This window comes from Parasteatoda tepidariorum, chromosome 5 (genome assembly GCF_982258835.1).
Source record: "Parasteatoda tepidariorum strain Cologne lab strain chromosome 5, Ptep-v5.0, whole genome shotgun sequence".
Classification (NCBI taxonomy): Eukaryota; Metazoa; Arthropoda; class Arachnida; order Araneae; family Theridiidae; genus Parasteatoda; species Parasteatoda tepidariorum.
The window spans coordinates 10,392,509-10,413,504 of NC_141759.1; the positions used below are offsets into that span (position 1 = coordinate 10,392,509).

Consider the following 20,996-nt stretch of genomic DNA (forward strand, 5'->3'; position numbering starts at 1 on the left):
GACTTCAGGGTCAAAAAAGTTTTCTTTTTCTTGTTTAACAATAGTTGTTTTAATAAATAATACTCACTTCTATTACAAGAAATCCTCTGTCACAAAAGGAAGTGACAGCTGGTGACGGTTCAAACCACTCTGGTGAAACTCCCAACAGGTTCTGAAGAGAATGAATAGAAGATACGGTGACAGCTCCACATCTCCTCACGATTATGAGAGACTATGCAAAACAATAAATAATTCTGTTATTTTCACTATGATGAAACAAATCATTTTTCAAATATACATGTTTTTGTTTTTAAAAAAATTTTGAAGGATTTAATGCATTCACAGAAATGTACATAAAATGTAAGCATAAACGTTAATAATAATTAAATCAAGCTAACTGTTTTAAGCTTTCATGTCTGTCACGCTAGTAAATATTGGGTGTACAAATAAGTTCCAACCACTCATCACAAAATGGCACTGCCAGAAGGTAATGTAGAAATTGACTGGTGTTAAACATTTTATTGTAAGTTTGTTCAACTGGTAACAACATAACCTTTAAGTATTTAGTGATTCCGTATTAGCATTACGAAATTGTTTTCGTGCAAAAATGTCAAGCTTTGTGCCAAATAAGCGTCATTTGCGGGAACTTTTGATTTACTTCTTTAATTTGAAGAAATCTGCAGCTGAGGTGCATTGATTGCTTGGAGCAGCATATGGTGCTGCTGCTTTAATTGAGAGAAGCTGTTGTGAGTGGTTTCAGAAGTTTAAAAATGGTGAGTTTGACGTGGAAGACGAAGAATGCAGAAATTGTAAGAAGACAAGGAATTGGAAGAATTATTGGAAGAAGATTCGTTCGAAATGCAAAAAGAGCTTGATCTTAGATTACAAGTGACCCAACAAGCAATTCCACATCGTTTAAAATTGTTGGGAGTGATCCAAAAACAAGGAAGTTGGGTTCCATATGAACTGAAGCCAAGAGACATTGAACATCGATTTTGTATTAAAATTAATTTTGGTGTTTGGAAACACATCAATGGGAAGTCCTACCCCACAAGCCGTATTCATCGGACATTGCCTCTTCAAATTATAACATATTCTGGTCAATGGTACATAGTGTGTCAGAGCAGAAATTTACATCATTTGAAAATACCAAGGAATGGGTCAATTTGTGGATATCCTCGAAAGATGAAGAGTTCTTCCAACGTGATATCTGAATGCTCCCAGAAAGATGGGGGGAAAGTTGGGTCTAGTAATGGAAAATATTTTGAATAAAAGATAATGTACCGTTTTTTTACTATAAACTGCTAGTTTTTGATTAAAAAAAAAGGCAGAAACTTATGTGCACTCCCAATATTTTTTAAAAAAAGGTACTTCCTTTAAATTTTATTATTTCTGTCACTGAATTAAGTCTTGTTTAGTAAAACAGAAATTTCTGCAGCTAAATTATGTACAGTAATTCGCAATATTGCTAAGATACTCCTTATCCGTGACCATTTTTCGTCATGGATAAGGTACATTTAATAATATTCATATCACGCTTCACAAGTAATGTTTAATAATAATCACAGTAATTGGTCATATTGTTAAGATACTCCTTATTCGTGAGCATTTTTTGTCACGCCATATTTTTTTAAAATGTTTTTTACCGAAAGAAAATATGTATAAGTGGCAACACAGCAAAATTTGTGAAGATATCTTGGTATTTAGTAGCTAAAATTTGGCAAAAAAAAGTTGTCTGATATCGTGTTTGTTATCATGGAATTGACTAGGCGTGTGAGCTATCATAAGCATGAAAGCACAAATGCACATGTTTAAAAAATTTTTAATGAAATTTATTTTCTTGTGTGGACAACGGAAACCCGAAACAATCTGTGTTATAAATTGGAAAGAATTGAAAGGCTAAAACCAAATAATTGACACCAACAAACAAAGTATTCTATACTATGTTCTATTATACTTATGCAAGTTCAATAATAATAATTTTATTCATCAAAAAATGAGTCTTAGTCATGCTATTTTGTTTTTTAAAAGTTAATTTTTTGTTTTTGCAAGTTTTCCTGTGGCATGTCATTTATTGAAATTTAAATTTCTTTTTTCAATAACTTTTGACAAAGACTGACTTTGCAGAGTCTCAAAGTTTTTAATAATTGATTTAAATTCTTAAGATTTTAAGCTAGAATATATTTTAAATGGTTTAACTTAATAGCAAGCCAAACAAACAGAGTTTGCAAAGCAAATCATAGAAGATTACATGACTATCTTTGAGGGTTGGGTGATAAATATTGCTTGAAACAGTTTTGCTCACAACAATTTGTTACTTGTGCAGCTCCAAAGAAAACAATTAAATAAATAAATTAAAAAGAGCAATTGCTCAGGTCACTTTTATATTTGTTTTTCTTTGCTATTTGTGTGAATTTTTTTCTTTGACTTGCAATTAAAAACAAGACAAAAAAAAAAAAAAAAAAAAACCAGTACCAAAATTTTCATAAACTTAAAATTTTGTAGCGCCACACTATCCTACCTGACTGTAACATAAATATTTTAAGTGCAAGCAGGAGGGATGAAAATTATGCATGTACCTCACACTTTGAAGCTAACTAATATAATAATGGCAAAAAATGCAAATTAGAGCGAGAAAAAAAATCAGGCACGGTTCAAGTTGCGAAATACATTACAGCAGTTAGTATCCATGCAGGATTGGTAATTACAAATAATTGTCAAATAAAAAGTTACATCCCACTTACATCTTCTGACCACCAATTGATGTCAATGACATGAGAATGAAACACATCAGACAATTGGAAATCACCATTTTTCTTCACTCCAGGTTCACAGTGTTGGGGGTTCACATCATTGTAGTTAGGCTAAATAGATAAAATGAGAAAAAAAGTTTTAACTGCATGTCACTTATTTTTCTCTTCTTTACAATTATTTTTTAAATATATTCAAATTCATTTGGTCAATAAAGTGGTAAGCACTAAAATAGAATCATTTATGATTTTTACAAGCAGTGAATACAACAGTCATAAAATAAAACTGTAACAAGATTTTTACAATGTTGTTGTTGTCTCATGCCACTAGTCAACAACGACAAGCCTATTTTAAGGCAGAGGGGTGCACTTTTTGTTTTCTCATGGCGCCATCAATGGCCAAGAATTCAGCTTCTGCCACACAAATATGTCACAGCCCGTTTTAGAAGAAAGACACGTTCACATACCATCTATCCATTTGCAGATTGTAATTTTGACCTGAACTAGAGCACGACCAGTCTTCAATCCAGTACTCCCAGAGGTATTGATTTGTTATAGGAATTAGGAGGATGTTGTGACCCCAACAGATTTAGTGTGTGCCAGTCATCATTTCGTACACGGGGAGTCCTCGGCTGGCAGTGATCGAACTCACAACCTCTTGGATATGGACCCAACCAAATCAGTCTACAGTAAATAACCTGAAATTTTTTCTTAAGAAAAGGCTAAAGGTTTTAAGTGATTAATTGACAACTCTTGAAAAACACTGATAACTTATCTTTAAGCTTTAAGGTATCAGATTATTTCTTTAGGCTAATTTTGTCAAAATCACCAAATTTCAGATTTTTACAAAAAATAAAAATCTCTCTCAAATACCATTTGAATTATATTTCCATCTTAAACAAAATTGAAGTAATTATATTTTTTAAAAAAATATGTACCCATAGCCTACCATACCAGGTAGTTTTTCCTTTCTATTTTTAGAAACAATAGCTCAAATTCTATTAGTCTAACTTAATTTATTTCATAACCAACGTTGAACAGCTGATCTGATTCTGGATTTGCGACTATCAGTGTTCAACTCCGTAGCCTTGTAATTTTGACCTCAAAACTCTTTTAAATATTTCTAATTATGTTTCACATTAAATATTTCTATCTAGAGCTAGATTTACAGAAGTTTAATTTAAACAATACAAAAGGATTGAACATTTATCAAAATTAGCAACTTATAATTTTAACTGTGCTGTAAAACTTCTTTTTCGGGCAAACTCTATGTATAATCTCCAAAAGCAAATCCTGAAATTAATTAATAATGGTTTCTTCTGTTCATAAATAATTTAATGACATTTTTTTCTCAATGGCTCTACAAAAGATAAAGAGCATACATTTAACAATCATAAAAAAAACAATTAATAATGAACCTGCAAATTAAGAGGCCAATGTTTCTTCAGTCTTAAAGATGGTAGATCCCACAACGAAACGGCTCCTGAAACATGAATTGAAGCCAAGAGTTTACCACTGGGAGATATGCTCATCTTAAAAATGAAATCCTGCAAAAAATAATTAACAGCATTCAAGCCTTTTGTTACAACAATTAAATTAAAGCTATAAAAAGTTTTTATTTATTAGTTAATTTCGAAGCAATGTTATATATCAAAATAACAGAATTCATATATTTGTTTAAAAACTTAGATTAATCATTACATGTTGTTTTTAGTTTTCTCAAGATGTGAGTATGCAGGCATGCTAATAATACACAAGCATGTGAATACTGTTTTCAAAAAGTTTTCTTTTACAGAAAAAAATGTCAGCATTACTTATTTAAAAAAAATTTACCAACTTACCTACACTATAAAGTAAAACAAGGTAAGTCAATAAGCTATTTATATGTTCCATGCAGCTATTTTTTTCCATCTCCATCAGTTTTATGCTTAAATAGCTACAGTTATATATAAAGATGCTATGAATGATGCAGAATATGCATCTTGACATGTATTTCATGCATTTGAGTTTTACTCCTCAAAAATTCTCCAAGAGTGAAAATGTTCATCATAAATTTTTTTCTCAAAATGTTATTGTAATTTCGCAGATACGCCGCATCCCTTAAAATTTGACTATTTATTTGATTTGAAGAGACTATTCGTGGAGTGGTTGCGGGAGGGGAATTCATCTACAACTTCTTCTGTTGAAAGGAAAAGCTTCTGTTGCGCTATTGTTACATTCTAGCAAACTTTTTTCATCTGCATGGTCAATTCTTTAAATTATTATTGATCGTAAATTACAAAAATAAATCGCAGCAAAACATAAAAAGGGGAAAAGTAATAATAAAATTTTAGTGAATAAATTCAACAAAATAGAATTCTTAAGCTCAGATAGTTAAAAAAAAAACACTGGATAGGTTGCACCATTACATATGCTAAACATACCAAAATTTAATGTTTTAAATCATAAGCGCTGCTGCATATATCCGTGAATAGTTTACCCATAGTTTTTTTTACACCTTTGTCATGCCTCCATTGACGGGGTCAATTATGGCATAAATTTTGAACAGGCTGTTAAAATGGTAAATAGAAAAATATACATAAAATTTTGAAATAGATTTATTTTACTAAATAAATTTTGCTTGTTTTAGAAACTTTAATTTCATTGATCAGTAAATAATAATTTTAAAAAAAACTGAAAATAATGAGGAATAATTTTTTTGTTTAAATATTTAAGTCATAATTCTAGGGTATTTACTTCATATAATTCATATTTTAATTCTAATATAATCTGCATTATAAAATGGTAGCAATTTAAAAATATAATCTCTGTTTAGAAATTCCCCCTTCTATTTTAAAACTTATTCCACAAAAATTAACAAATGAGATTTTATTAATAGCAAGCTCATTGCAAAAATATACATCAATATTTAGGAAATGAATTCTGTGTAGTTCATTAATTGTGGTAAGCAAGTAGACATGGCAAGGACAAAACCCCCAATCAGGCTGTCAAGCATTGAATTATGCTTCTGAGCCGTAAATGATATCCTAGCCTAGAAAGACTAGGTTATTTAGTGAAGTGTCACAACAGTAGGAATGGACTGTCATCAATGCTTTATGTTCGATTCGCCAAGCATTTTAGAGAGTCCAAATAGTTAAAAAAAAAGTCAACTGTTTGAAAAATCTCCTTCTGTTTAAGAAATAGTTCATTAGTAAGGAATTGAAAAGATAAATGTAGATTAAATTTATTAACAGATGTTTTTTAGATGTAAAACTCTGTTAGTTCAAAACAAGCAGATATAAATAAAACAATTTTATTATTTGTTAGTTTAATGCTTTTAATTTTTTAAATTGTAATTTACTTTATACCTAAATAAACCATTTTCTCTACAAAAAAAAAGAGCTCAATATGGAAATAATTAAGAGGAAACTGAAACTGTTTAAGACGTTTTGGTTTAAATAAGAATATTTTAAGTTTGACTGCATCTTTAAGGTAAGATTTATTATTATCTTTACCTTTAACTTACCAGGGCAGGGGGGGGGAGAGACAAAATTGGGAGAAACATAAACATCGCCATAGAAATAAATAAAGTATCATTTTTCATAAATGTATCACATTAAATTGAAAGAAACCAAACTTAAGAAGATAGAAATAATAGTTTAGGCATGCTCCAATTAAGATTTTATGTAATCACAGAACAGTTTAAAAAAAGAAAATTATTTAATATTAAAAGAACACACAATTTTAAAAATATTTAAAAAAGCTTATGCTGTCAAAACCTATCGCACTTTATTTCTGATTCCATTCAACATTTTAAATTTTAAAAAATGCTTACATCTTTTGAGCTTTGATAGAAATTATATTGTGAAAGTATATCTTTCCAGCTTTTTTTAGATTCCACCTGAAAGAAAGGCATAAAAAAAACATGTTAAAAATTGTTTCCAACAAACTTTCATTATTTGTAAAAAGAATTAATAAAAAAGTTAATAAGATATTTGCAAGAAAATTTTATTTAGACTATTGCTAATTATTGTTACAAGGTGTATTGTTTATTTTTTCCATAGGGTTATTTGAAGTCAAAAGTTTATGTCAACAAGCCCATTATATTCTCCCATCCGTGCAATGAAGAAAGAAATTCAATGCTGCATCAATAAAATTTAGGAGCATTTATGCAAAATAACAATGGAAAATTTCCCTAAAAGAATCTGTATGTGCCCCAAAGCTGCAGAACTCATTTGCCTAATGTGTTATTTCACATAGAACTCTATTCTCTGTACTTTATAAACGAATAAAAAAAATCTAAGACTTAGAATTGTTCTGGTTACTCTCACTGATTAATCAGATCTGACATGACTCAAAGAAATAAGATAATGAAATGGCATGGCATAGTTGAGTACATGGCTGGCACTAACATAAACATAGAAAAATGGCAATATAGGTGCACAGTGGGTGGACTCAATCTCTCCACAGCTATCTGCAGCTTCTGGTGGATTGCTCCCTAGTTACTCCAGTCTGATACATCTGAATGATAATAAAATGGAAAAAAGGCCAAAAACAATATTTACACTATTTAAAATACTTCATTTTTTCTCTATTCAGTTCAGATCTTGAATAAATTTTAGGACACCCTTCATAAAGGTTCAAGTTAATCCTTTTTTTTAAATTTAAATTTTTTATAGTTCATATAATAAATAAAATTTTATAGATTAACAAATTATATAAAAGTTCTGAAGTTTTACATGATTTCTTTGTGAGTTATGCCAACCAAACAGTCACGTTTTTTTGGATATACATTTACACAGCATAAGTAGGAGAGCAAACTCTATTTTTAGAACTCGTACTCAAACATACTGGTGAAGTTCAATACTGGCTCTATGAGTTAAATAAAGTTTAATGCAGTAGGGTTTTTTTCTTCTTCTAAATAACAAAATTACAATGAGTTTTTTTTTTAAAAAATTGCAATGAAATTTAACCTTATTTTCATCCATAGATAGTGCCAGTTTGTAGTGAGGATATTCAGAAAGAAGTCTCCATGCTGAAATTCCCATCTGAGAAGCCTCAGTTGTACCCTGTATGAATGTCAACTTCTGAGACCTGCCACAGGCAATCAAAATGTTATCTGTCCTGTTATACACAACACTCGTAATTCCATGAGGATAACAGTTTGACATGGAAAACTGATCTCTCCTAGCCTGGAATCCTTCAGATGGACTGTACGAAATTTAAAATCAATTTTATTAAAAGAAGATTTAAACAAACTAAACTAAATCAAATGAATATCATAAACAACAAGCCGAAACCACAAATGTAGAAAAAAAAAGGACTTCTGAGAATAAGACAATAAAATATTTAGTATTGAACGGGTTTTCCCTGAATTCATAAACTAAATTTTACAAAAAGGAAGAGTACATTATAATGTTATTATAAGCAGGTCCCGGGGTAAGCATTCGTCGCCTCGCCAACTGTGATAAAATCGTAAATTTGGCAAATAAAATTGTGTTTTGGCGAATGACTTTTCCACTGGAAAGAAAAATATATATTTAACTTGATCCTCAAAAATACATCAAAATGAATATTTCTAAACAAATCAGTATTTTTTATTCGATTACAGTAATTTTTGGTAGATGTGCTGCATAACTAATTAGAATTGGGCCCAAATAATATAAGCCGGAAACAAACTATCGTAAAATAGTTTTCCATGGGAAAAAAGTAGTTAAGATTTGCATTTGGAGAAGACTTTGAAAATAGGCGAATAATTTTGATACTTGGTTAATAATTTGAAATCCTTAGCACGGACCTTAGGAGCGCTGATGTAATTATGAACCAGCTGTTTGTGTATGTTTGAAATAGTGTGCTATTATACATAAAAATTATTCTCTCTAATGAATCTCTCTCATAAAAATTATTCTCTTAAATATCTCTCTCATAAAAATTATTCTCTCTAATTCTATTATCTCTAATGATTATTGTTAGAATAGCATTCAAATAAGCATTAAAAAAGCTATTTTATCGATATTTAATAATCCAGTAACCAATTTTCTAAGTCGGCTAAGTTGTTCACTAAATCATTAAATTACCATAAAAAAACTATCTATTTGAATGTGATTATTGACTATAATCATTAGAAAACATAAAATTAATAAAGTTTTGTTAAATAACAACATATTAGTACAAATGTACACAAACAACCTGTCCATTATGGAAAGGTGTCCCTTAAGGCTTATGGTGACATTTCTGATCATTTGTTGCTTTGCAATTCTAAATTAATATGAAGTTTGTTACCTTCTCATAAATTCAGCGTCATCCTGTGTATATAATACCATAAGTGAAATAAAGGTTTTTTTTTTAAAAAAAAGTTATTACTATTTCCAGAGTACTTAAGAGGAGCAGCATTCAGATCTATCTTTGGCAGAGTTACAGTAGGTAGACCAAGAGACAAAAAAAAAAAAATAAATAAAGTATATAAATATATATACATATATATATATATATATATATATATATATATATATATATATATATATATATATATATATATATATATATATATATATACAGTGAATTCGCGATAACTCGAATCTGATAGGACTGACGAAAAACTTCGACATATCGGAAGTTCGACTTACCGTTAGTTTCGGTTTTGGACTTTCAAAATATTGTCGGATTATTTAATTAATGCTTATTAATTACAAATCTTCTAAATGCTTGCAATATTTAAGATCATTTTTCTGACAAGCCATTTACGATAAGACTGTTTGAAGCACTTTATGATACCTTGGTCCATCGGCTGCAACTTTGCTGTTGTGTTTGGCGGGAGAAACTGCAAGTTTACTGCTTTCAAATTAGGTAGATCACTTTGCGCTGTGCATTTATCCATAAAGTAGTTATCAGTTTTCTTTTCCTAGCGAAGAATTTCCGATCCAATTTTCTTACATAGTCTTCAAATAATACTGATGTCATCCGAAACTTTTTGTTAGACTTGCAATCCAAAGGATACGTTTTTACATTCTTGAAACATCGGGGATTTCGGTATTTTCCGATAGCAAGTAAGGGCAATTTCTCTGTCCCAGACGCATTTCCTCCAACTAAGACAGTTCAGGGGGTAAAATGTTCCTTGCTCATTTTACCCCCTGAGCAGTTTTCATCCTTAAACATCATAGTCTTATTTGGAAGACATTTAAAAAATAAACCCATTTCATCAATATTGAAAACATTTTAACTGTATCCTTGAAGTAAATTTTGTAACGTTTCATTTAACCACTGTTCACATACTTCAAGAGGGACAGCTTTAGCTTCTCTATGAAGAGTGCGAAAGACATTGTGTGTGTGTTGCAAAGGAAGGGACAAGATATCAGCTCCTAGTTTTTTTTTCTTGCTCCAAAAGATCCAAAAAAAATCGAGTTAAAGGGAGTAAAATTCGAGTAGTCGAGAATAATTAACATGAAATTGAAGATAAAAGAGTCGGGACCTCATAAAAAAATCGAGTTATAGTAATATTCGAGTTATCGTACTTCGAGTTATAGCGAATTGACTGTATATATATATATATATATATAAAAAATTCAAATTGCCAACTTAACAAAATTGAGATTATGACACAGTACCATTGATAATATGAAACAGAACAATATTAGTCAAATGAATATTTTTAAGAAAAAAAATATGAAAAAAATAATATACAAAAATATAATATAAAAATATTACAATCAGATTGTAATATAGAAATAAAAAGATTTATATCAAAAGAATGTGAAAAAAATTTCCACATTTAAAGCCCTTAAAATAATAAAATTTTTATGAATTATAAGAGAGAATCAAAAAAAAAAATTTTTTTTTTATGAAATTTTTGAGTCAGACTGAATATTTTGAGCGTATTTCAAATATAAAAATAATTTACCTTCAACAACCTTACTTCTAAACGAAATTAAGAAGAATTTACACTATTATTTTTTAAGAATTTATCTATCTGAACCTCTATTATACATTCAATTTCTTAACCTAAGCTGATTGCTAAGTTCAGTTTTTAACATAGACACTCGGTTTTTTTCCTCCTTATAAATAGAAGAGGAAAAAAAATTTCTTTGTACAATATTGTATCATTAGTTTAAAGTAAACATCAGTATAGTTTAGTTTAATCATCATGGTTTTTACGTATTTACACACCATTATTTACTTATTTACAACTAAAATTCATTAATTTAATTCAAATTTATAACAAAACTAACAAAACTCATTCTAAAAAATGCAACAATAAAAAAAATTAATGTCTCACCTAATGTAAAATGAAAAGATAGTTCCTTGATAATTTACAGCAAGAAATTCGTAAGTCCTATGTGGAAAAGAAAGTTTTAAATACATCAACTATTTTCTATAATCAAAAGACATAAAAGTAACAGCTCTCAACCTTCTTAGTTGTGCGGATCCACTACTAAATATACAGGTAAAATATATAACAAATAGACACCTAATATATTAATATATGCAAACAGGTATATATATATATATATATATATATATATATATATATATATATATATATATATATATATATATATATATATATATATATATATATATATATATATATATAAATAAGACAAAAATACTAAGAAAGAAAAAAGAAAATTATAAGAATAAGAAGAAGAAAAATTAAAAAGAAAAAAATTATTTTTTTATAAAAATTAAAAGGAAAGAGATAAAACAACAAAAGTATGTAAGATCGTCAACAGCTCACACGATTATACCAGCAAGAATAGTGCTTTCAAATATTGTATTAATAAAGCCAGAACAAAAAATATCAATACAATAATATGAGGAGAGCTAGATAAAAAAAAAAAGAAAATGATTCAAAAATAAAAAATTATATACAAGCAAAACTCACAAAAATAGTGCTTTCAAATATTGTATTAATAAAGCCAGAACAAAAAATATCAATACAATAATATGAGGAGAGCTAGATAAAAAAAAGAAAATGATTCAAAAATAAAACATTATATACAAGTAAAAATCACAAAAATGCAAGAATTAATCACAAATGCCAACAATGCAGAACTTCTCATCTCTTTTAATACTTAAATCCAAAAGATTAAAATCATCAATTCTCATTATGAAACAATATTAATTACTTAGGGTAAATATTTAACAAAATTATATAATTTTTAAAATTAAAGATAATAAGGTCATTAACTCCAAATTTGATATTTGGAGTACAATTTTAAAAAAGACACATATTAATTAGAATTACCTGTCAAATAATTATTATAGATAATAATTAAAAATATAATTATTAAATAAGACACATATTATTTAGAATTTCTCAGAACTCAAATTCAAAATTATCAATTCATTAAAAATCTTAAATTTTTGCATTAATTAGTAAAATATACTATACAATTAAATTTTAAAAAAAATATTTTTAAAAACATTTTTATTCATTTAGCTGAAAGGGGGCACAGAAAGCTTTTGAGTGATGCCACCCCTCACTGACATTAGTGAATCATGTCAAAAAACTGGCAAGATATACCATGGCTTAGACTCTCAATGAGAGTGCACAACCCAGTGCCATATTGCCTCAGGTGTATGGGGATTTGGAGATATGGAACCTTTGAATTAGAATATTAGATTTTTTTAAGAGCTAGCATTAATTATCTACCATTGAGTATTTTTCACTCTAGCATCAGTAAATGCCATTCCAGCAATAGCATAACGATAGTCTTGTTTTCCATTAGGAGAGGGAGTTTGTACCATCTATGGAGGAAGAAAATTAATCAAAATGTAGAAAACTTTAAATTGATTAATACAAGGTATAAAGCAATGAAAACAATTTAATAACTAAAATAAATATTATATAACAATCAATAAACAAACATTTAAAGCATTCATATTCAAAAACAATGATTGATGCTTTATAAGCCTTTACTTATATTGTTATCATCATTATAAAAAAAGGAAGCAAAAAAAAACAATTTAAAAAATTTCATTTTCTGATGATAGATTTTAAACCGACAAGCTGAAGTCTTACTGTTCCTTCTAATTTTGATCTGAATCTATATCAAAGGATATCGAAAATTTTACAGAAATGTCTACTTTTATTGATGAAGAATTGTAAGTCATCTGCTAGTGTGAAAATAATTTTCTGTTTATGCTGAAAGTGAAATTTTTTTCAGGAATAACTAAACTCGAATTTTCTTTATTATCCTACTATTATTCCTAATATTATTTCCTAATATTTCAGATTCAGCGTGTTCAAGTTATAAGTATCTAAAAGTATACTTAAGAATTTTGAGGTGCATTCAAAAATAAGTCCATGTCCACATTAATCATCAAAAAATCAACATTAAGCATGTTCACATTAAAGAAGTTCAAGATATTTTATTATTTTTTAAAAAAATTATATTCATAAAATTAAACTTTGTCAAACTATTAGCATGCTATATGAAATAAATCCATCAAAATGCAAAGCGAAAAACATAAACTGAAAGATGGAAGAATATAGAAACTTTTCAGCAACAAATTAAGAGCTTCACTGGCTTGTAGTATTTAAATTCTCTGACAGTTAAAAATTTACATTTGAAATTTTTAAATGTATTACATCTTTCAATGACTAAGTGATGAAAATATTAATAAGAATTTACAATGAGCAAAGGATGTCAAAAAATCAACCAAAAACCAATAATTGTAAAAATATATAGTTTAAACAATGCACAGATCTTTTTTTTAAAAAATCAAAGTAACAAAAACTAAGAAAAAAAATAAAAATTACAAATTTTCTGAAAGTTGAGAACTAACGAATAATTCACTAAAAATTAAAAAAAAATAGTAGAAATTAATTTAGAAGGTACAGGAAGTAAAAAATTATAACTTTTACATTCATTCTGTTATAACAAAAACTAGCACATTAATAGTTTAGCTTGCAAAGAGAGAACAGTTAATAATCAAATGCAGAAGTAAAAAAAAAAAAAAAGAAAACTTTTTAACAATTGTTTTGAAACTTTTCAAAATTCAAATGAATGCAAAAACTATAACAATGCAGGATAGACAATAATTTATGAAATTGAACATTAAATGGGTAGGTATTTCAGATAAGATCCAGAAATTATTAGATTGATCTAGGAAATTAATTAATAATTAATCTTGTAAAATCACACCTCGCACAATTACACACCTTGCATGTAGTTTAACAAAAGATTCATTAAGTGATTGAAAAAAGCAAGAGATTCAATTTGGAAACTTTAATTGAATTTAACAAGGAAGTAATGTAAAAAAATCCCACTGCAAAAAGGTGTAAATACTAATTTCCAACACCCACTCTAGGATTGAACAAACAGTTGGTGAGTTTCCATACTTAAAATTTTTGTAATACCTTCTTAATTGTTCTGACACTGCCCCTCGAAAAGAGCCAAAACCTCTAATCGGTTTTAATCTTCAGATCCTTCTTTTTTCGGTATGTATAAAAGATTTTGTAAAGAATTAAAATGTTTTGAAAACTAACTTTTAATTTTAATACAAAGTATTTTCCAGCTTAGTGCCAACTTTATTCATTAGAATAAAAATTCATACCAACTATAAACAAAGCAGTTTGTATATCTGAGAAAGTAAAATCATTCTTTTTTCTAGCTTCTTTTTGGAAAGAACAAATGTGTGTGATTACCAAACTTATTGAGACTTATTTTTCGTAGAAGGAAACAGCCTTGTATATGCATTGTTACTTTTAAAATGTCTTGGTAGCCAAGGTTCTGTATTTCCTCTGTAAACGAATTGCAGATTGCTTTTTCGACCAAATATTATTTTTATTTTAAAATTTGAAGAAATTTGGTGCTGCAAAAGCACCATACCTCGGAATTCACCCAATGTAAATAAGCAATTTGAGTATAACATATTGAGCACAAATAAAAATTATGTTAGAACTATTCAAGTTCAGAACTTACTTTATCTATGGTAAACATATGAGCACCGATTAAGTCATAGAAATCAAGCTGACCATTGCTGTGAGCAAATGCTAACATTGTACAATCAGGAGACCACAGCAACCTCCTCCACTGAGGATAAGTGTCTTTGATAACTGCAATACAAGGCAATAAAACTGAATCAATTAAAGTCTTTTGATTTTAAATGAAATCAATAAATACATAAAGGAACTAAATATCAAATAATTTATACAGTACATAATCAAGTATTGACACAATTTACCTTCAAATATAATTAGAAACACTTTATATAATGGTAATTACACATCAAAATGAATTAGATACAAGTCATTCAGGAACTGATTTCTGAAATATCATTTAATTTTTGGTAAGCATACTAGTGCAGCTGGAAGAAAAAAAATGTTACTATTCTCCATTCAGGGACGAAAAAAAAATCGTCAAACTTTTGAAAGTGCAAAAATGTTTTAACACCTGTTTTAGGTGTGATTTTCTTGAAATTAAAAAAAAAAGGGGGAGGGGGAGATTTTGGTCATCATAATGGAATGAATGGTCCAGTTTTGATGCTCAAATGGATGTCAAAATAACATCACGTCCATGGAATAGCAACCGGGACATCGTGAAGCATCGTTATAAAGGGAGCTCATACTAAAGATAGTAGACTGTAGTTACTTAGATGATTTTAGACTAATAATCATAATATATTTTTCTTTTTTCTGCTCATAATAGAACACACCAAATAATAGAATGAAATAAAAAAAAGGAATCAATCAGGAGCAAATCAAAAGACACTAAGTAAATTAATCTTCAAAACTATGTCATGAAAGGTTTCCTTTTTGAAATGCTAGAGGATTCTAATATGACTAAGGTGAGAAAAGTTTTTCTTAAATGTGTCTCAATGATGCAAAAGTGTTCATCTCAAGCAGAGACTACCACTTAAAATTATAACTTACTTTAGTTCAAACACGTTAAAGACAATATTTATTCTGAATTTCATCTTGACTCTAATAAACACTGAAGTGTTTTCTGTTAAAAAAAGGTATGAGAAAAAAAAAACCTTCAATCTCACATATAAAAGCTATATATTAAATGATATATAAAAGATATATATTAGTAACTAACAAATTACCTTGAGTCTTTCCAATTATTGTCCCGAATTCATCCCTTGATGTTCTGAAAATTTAAACATAACCTAACATTAAAATGCAGAAACATAATTTGAGAGAAATTTGTAAAATAATTTCTTGCACAATTAGTTTACTTAAATACAGAAGCAGACTAAGATTTTTCAAATAACATAATTTGTAATATTCTATCAAGGCATGTCATCAACTGTCCCAATTCTATGATGTTTCCAATTCTTCACTTTGTTTACATTTGGGACCTCTGTTTACAGCTGGTTTAAGGATTCAAAGTAGTCATGTTACATATTAATACAGTAGGGAACCGATTATCCGGAACGATCGGGACCATCGCTATTCCGGATAACTGATTTTTCCGGTTTTCTGAATCGCTACAAAAAGCCGTTTTTTTATTGTTAAACCCAACTAAAAAAAAATTTTTTTTTGGAACTAATCTTAAAAAGAAGAAAAAACGATGGAGTAATACACTAATGATTATTTCCAAAATGATGGTAAGATAAACATCTTTCAAAAAAGAACAAAAAATCCTAAAATCTTATGAGGAAAAAAATTTTTTTTCAAAAAAATGGCGGGAAAATTCATCGAATTTCGTTCCGGTTTTTTGGTTTTCCGGTTTTCTGATTTCCGGATAACGGGTTCTATACTGTATCATAATTAAAATTTGCATTTTTTTTAAAACTTAAGTTAATCACCATAGCTTATGCTTTTTTTCAAGATTGTGTGGGCATCAACCTTATGTAAATCGAAAAAGGGTATAAATAATTTTTTTGTTGTTCACATTTTTATTGCTTTTTCTATTGCTTTTACTAAGGCAATTACATGAAGAAAATATGAATGCTTATTTGTCTCCCATTCATAGTCATTTTAAGTTTATAAGTAATGTTTTTATAGATTATGCCTAGTATTTATATTATTTATATATATATATATTTATAATTTGTATATATTTACTATTTATATATATTTATTATTTACATATAATGCCTAGTTGATTATGCATTGGATGTTTCCTTTTATTGTATCTCTGATCAAAATATATATAAGCCTTCATAGCATGCTAGTAAAGTTAATAAGTTTATGATAAATTGCTGCCAGTGTCTAACAGACAAGCCATTGCAATGTCTTCATCATAGTCAGAGTGTGTTATCCTCACAACATGTGTTTCTTTATCCTCACATTTTTCAAAATTGTATGGTTAGACAATTCTACTACCTATTGCAGTAACACCACAAAATTTAAGGTGATATTGAGAAGATAAAAAAATATTTTAAACGTATGTTTAATAAAGATAATGTCAAAAAAATATTATAGTAATATTAATTTAGAGTTTTTAAAATAAAGAAAAGAGTAAATTCAAAAATAAGTTTAAAAACAAAAGCTGCAATACTTGCTTTCAATATGAAAGTTTTATCTTAATATTATAAGAAAAATTTTCAAAATAAAAAAATAGATAATAAACTAAATACATCCTAATATAAACAATGTGTTTAATTGTTTAAAATGGAAGTTAATAAAAATTATATTTACTGAATTATGAAAAAAAAATCCAACTCTTTTTAATTTTTGCCAGTTATAATTTAAATTTCTATTGATAAAGTTCAAAGTAATGACAGACGAATGACCTAAAAAATCAAAAGATTTTAAAAACTATGATTAAATAAATTGCATTGTTTAAGAAAGATGATACAATTAGAAAAATTGAGAGCTTCATGAGTAAAAATGAATAAAAAAAAGTTTCTATATTCCTAACTAAAATATAAACTGAAAAAGAATTTTAGTAACTTAAAAAGAAACAAAACAAGTATATTTAAATTTAACAAGCATATTTAAATGTTTATATAGTTTAAAAAAATACAATAATGAACACGCATACATTATAATACATGCTTAAATCAGACAAACTTACACTGGGATTTTATTGATTTAAAACTTTTGACAAGGATAAATTTTAATGTTTATTGGCAAAATCAGAAGTAAAGGCAAATGCAAAGGAAAAAATAAATTTTAAAAAAAAGAATGAAAGTTTGTTAAAAATCATTTCATGATCTACTATTAGGAAGTTAAGGGTTTTATCATTTCTTTTACTACATCAGAAACCATACTAAGAATCCAAGGACCATAACTTCTCAAGAAAAGAGTTAGGCAAACAAAGAAAGATGTTTTCAAAATTATAAAAATAATATTTTAATAGAAACTAAGTATTCTTTGGAAAGGAAACAAAAACATTTGAAAATCTGTTACCTTATTTCCAATGAAGTATCTTGCAGAACAGCAATCACAGCACCACTTCTGAAAAGGAAATTTTTGTACAACGTTATTGCATATCTATGACAATGGCATAAGACTAAGAGATCTATATAATTCATAACTTAATGCTAATCCGCAATTGACATTGAATCACAGCACTTCACAATGACATTTCAAGTCCTTAACCACTGAGCCATCGCAGCTAATTTTCTAAAACTTTATATCTATTGTAAATTTATTAATTTAAAAGCCCATTACCACTTACTTACTTTTCATAAAATTTCAAGTCATTATTTGATATTTTATATTGACCTACATTCTTCATTTTCTAGAATCTATTGTTTCCAATTAATGGTCCCATGAGAAATGACTGATCAAGGTTATAATGTACTCATAAAATAAATGAAACAAATTTGAAATTTACCCTCCAATAGCGAATGCCCATGGCATCTGAAGATTGTTAAGTTGTTGCACCAGTAATGGAGGACATAACTGAGAGGCAAATGGACCCAAAAACTTTGAAAGTATCCCTAAACATAAAAACAGTTTAGTTAGATAACTAAGAGAATTTTAAACTAAATGACATTTTTGAAAAAAGAAGAAAAAAATTGGAATTTACCTTTTTCATTGCCATCATTTTTATTTTCATTTCCTTTGATCTAAATGATAGAAACAAAAAAAAACAAAAATCATGAAGAAAACAAGTTATAGTTTCATAAACTCAAATGTTACATACATAAGACAAGAGTCAGGAATTTTTATTAAAATATCATTATAATTGTACTCGTAGTTTCTGATTTCGCAACATGGCCTATTGAAATAATTGCAATATGAAAAACAACAAGAAACATACATAAACTGACAAAAGATCGAATTACAACAACTATCAAATCACATTGACAAATAGATGAAGAAATGAAATTTAAAAAATGCATAAAATGTTTTCTGTCAGCAATATTTTTTTAAATGTAATTAAATTATGTTAATTGCTCAGAAACTAATAATAAACAAATTTAGCAATAAGATTAAAAATGAAATTAAAAAGATTTAGATAAAGGAATAACATAAAATGATTAGAAAAAGCTTTTTATGTTACATCCCCAATCCTTTAATCTTTCTCCCGATTCCATGAAAGGGAAAAATCAAAAATGTTAATTAAAGCATCACTTGAAGTCAAAATAGGTTGAAAGACATGGTGTGATTATCAAAGTGTGAGAAAAAGCATTTAGTTTAGAAAGAAAAAGATTCAGATAAAAGAATAACTTATAAAGATTAGTTGAAGCTTCTTATGTTACATACTCACAAACAAATATACACATATATCTAGCACAATAAAGATAAAAAGAAAAAAACTAAGAAAATTAATAAATTATATTTACTGTAGATAAGCTGCAAGCATATAGAATTCATAAAATAAGTTAAAAATATAGAGAAAACATGGAAAATAATAAACATTACTAAAAAGAGTATAAAGAAAGATAAATAATTTATAGAAGAAAAAAATTATTAAAATATTTTTTTTTTGAAAAAAAAAAAAATATTACAGTATATTAAAAAACTGGAAAACAAGAAAAAATTAAAGATATAATCTCATCAACAGCGCACATGATTATATCCGCAAAAGAAGTGCTTTCTAATATTGTATCCATATAGTCAAAACAAAATATATCAACACAATAGTGTCAGGAGCACTAAAAAAAAAATTGAAGCAAAATGGAACACATAATAGTAAAAAATATGTCATTTAAAATACAGAAAATAAACTTAACTATTATTTACTTAATGTGTTCTATTTTGATTCAGATTTTTTTTTTTTTTTTAGTGCTCCTTACAATATTGTATTGATATATATTTTGCTTTTGCTACATTGATACAATATTAGAAAGCACTCCTTTTTGCAGATATAATAGTGTAAGCTGATGAAGAGATTATATCTTTTTATATTTTTGTCTTCTGACACTTTTATATATATATTTTTGTAATTTTTTTTAAAAATATTTCATGTTAATAATTTTTCTACTTTTCTTTTCTTCAATCTGCATTATTTTCCATGTTTTCTCCTTATTCTTTCTTAATTTCGTTGTATACAGTGTTTTCACTACAGTGCGAGAACGCGAGAATCTCGCATATTTTTTTATATTCTCTCATTAAAAAATGATTACCGCGAGAAATTCGCTCATTCTATAAACCAATTTCAAAATTCGCGAATTTCTCGCATTTTGAAAAAAATTCTCATTTGCGCCATTTAGAATAAAATCCGTTTCACTTTTCTTCCTGGATCTTTTATTATTTTCAACATCTGCCCCATTATCTAGCTTCCCTATTTACCAGTATTGTTCAGAACCTTTAAGAACAACAGAACACCATCCTTCGGAACGAAGGAACCTCTTACAGAACGCATTTCTCTGCAACCATGTGTAAGGTTTCTTCATGTAAGATGTTCAAACTTTTTGCTCGTTAATGTAAGTTGGACAAATACCTTGTAAAGCCAATATCTTCTACTTCGAAACGGACAAATGAAAATAAAACAAATGTGGGTAGAAACGATCAAAACGAAACAAATACGCATTTGAGCAACCTAATGAGAATAGCTGATGAAAAAGTAGATGTAGAACATTTTCCATATGATGATGCAGCAAAAATATTCAATGCTTTAAAAATTAGAAGAAGTTAAAAATGCATTATAATTAAAGAAATGATATTTTTTTTCAAGTCTCTTGGTGTTTTTTTGTTTTTTTTTTAATTTTTGAAATCTTACTTAACTTTTTGAAATTTCACCCTGTTTTTGAGAAAGGGTGAGAAATTCTCACCCATTTTTTTTCTGAGATGAAAACACTGGTATATATATAATGTTGATTTGATAATTTATAATAGCACTCTGTTAAGGAGAGGATAAAAACCATAATCAATGAGAACTGAGTAGCACATAGTGAATCAGTAAAAAAAAAAAATGCATAAATGAGTAAATAAGATTT

The 20,996-nt window shown here is 27.8% G+C and overlaps 1 protein-coding gene across 2 annotated transcripts in view; it reads right to left on the reverse strand.

Annotated features, from left to right (window-relative positions):
* The window catches only part of LOC107437007 (NBAS subunit of NRZ tethering complex), a 112,653-nt gene that overhangs the window by 90,302 nt on the left and 1,355 nt on the right, over positions 1-20,996 (reverse strand). For both annotated transcript variants that reach the window (XR_015433605.1, XM_087163397.1), the window contains exons 2-13: positions 18,641-18,680; positions 18,446-18,551; positions 18,016-18,063; positions 15,762-15,805; positions 14,636-14,769; positions 12,361-12,455; positions 10,981-11,037; positions 7,682-7,919; positions 6,544-6,609; positions 4,148-4,276; positions 2,724-2,843; positions 68-211 (exon numbers count right to left, since the gene is read on the reverse strand). Coding sequence is in view for 1 of the 2 variants with exons in the window: in XM_087163397.1 (XP_087019523.1) it covers positions 68-211; positions 2,724-2,843; positions 4,148-4,276; positions 6,544-6,609; positions 7,682-7,919; positions 10,981-11,037; positions 12,361-12,455; positions 14,636-14,769; positions 15,762-15,805; positions 18,016-18,063; positions 18,446-18,551; positions 18,641-18,680 (1,221 nt within the window). In the remaining variant the exon portion in view is untranslated. The remainder of the gene's footprint in view (positions 1-67; positions 212-2,723; positions 2,844-4,147; positions 4,277-6,543; positions 6,610-7,681; positions 7,920-10,980; positions 11,038-12,360; positions 12,456-14,635; positions 14,770-15,761; positions 15,806-18,015; positions 18,064-18,445; positions 18,552-18,640; positions 18,681-20,996) is intronic.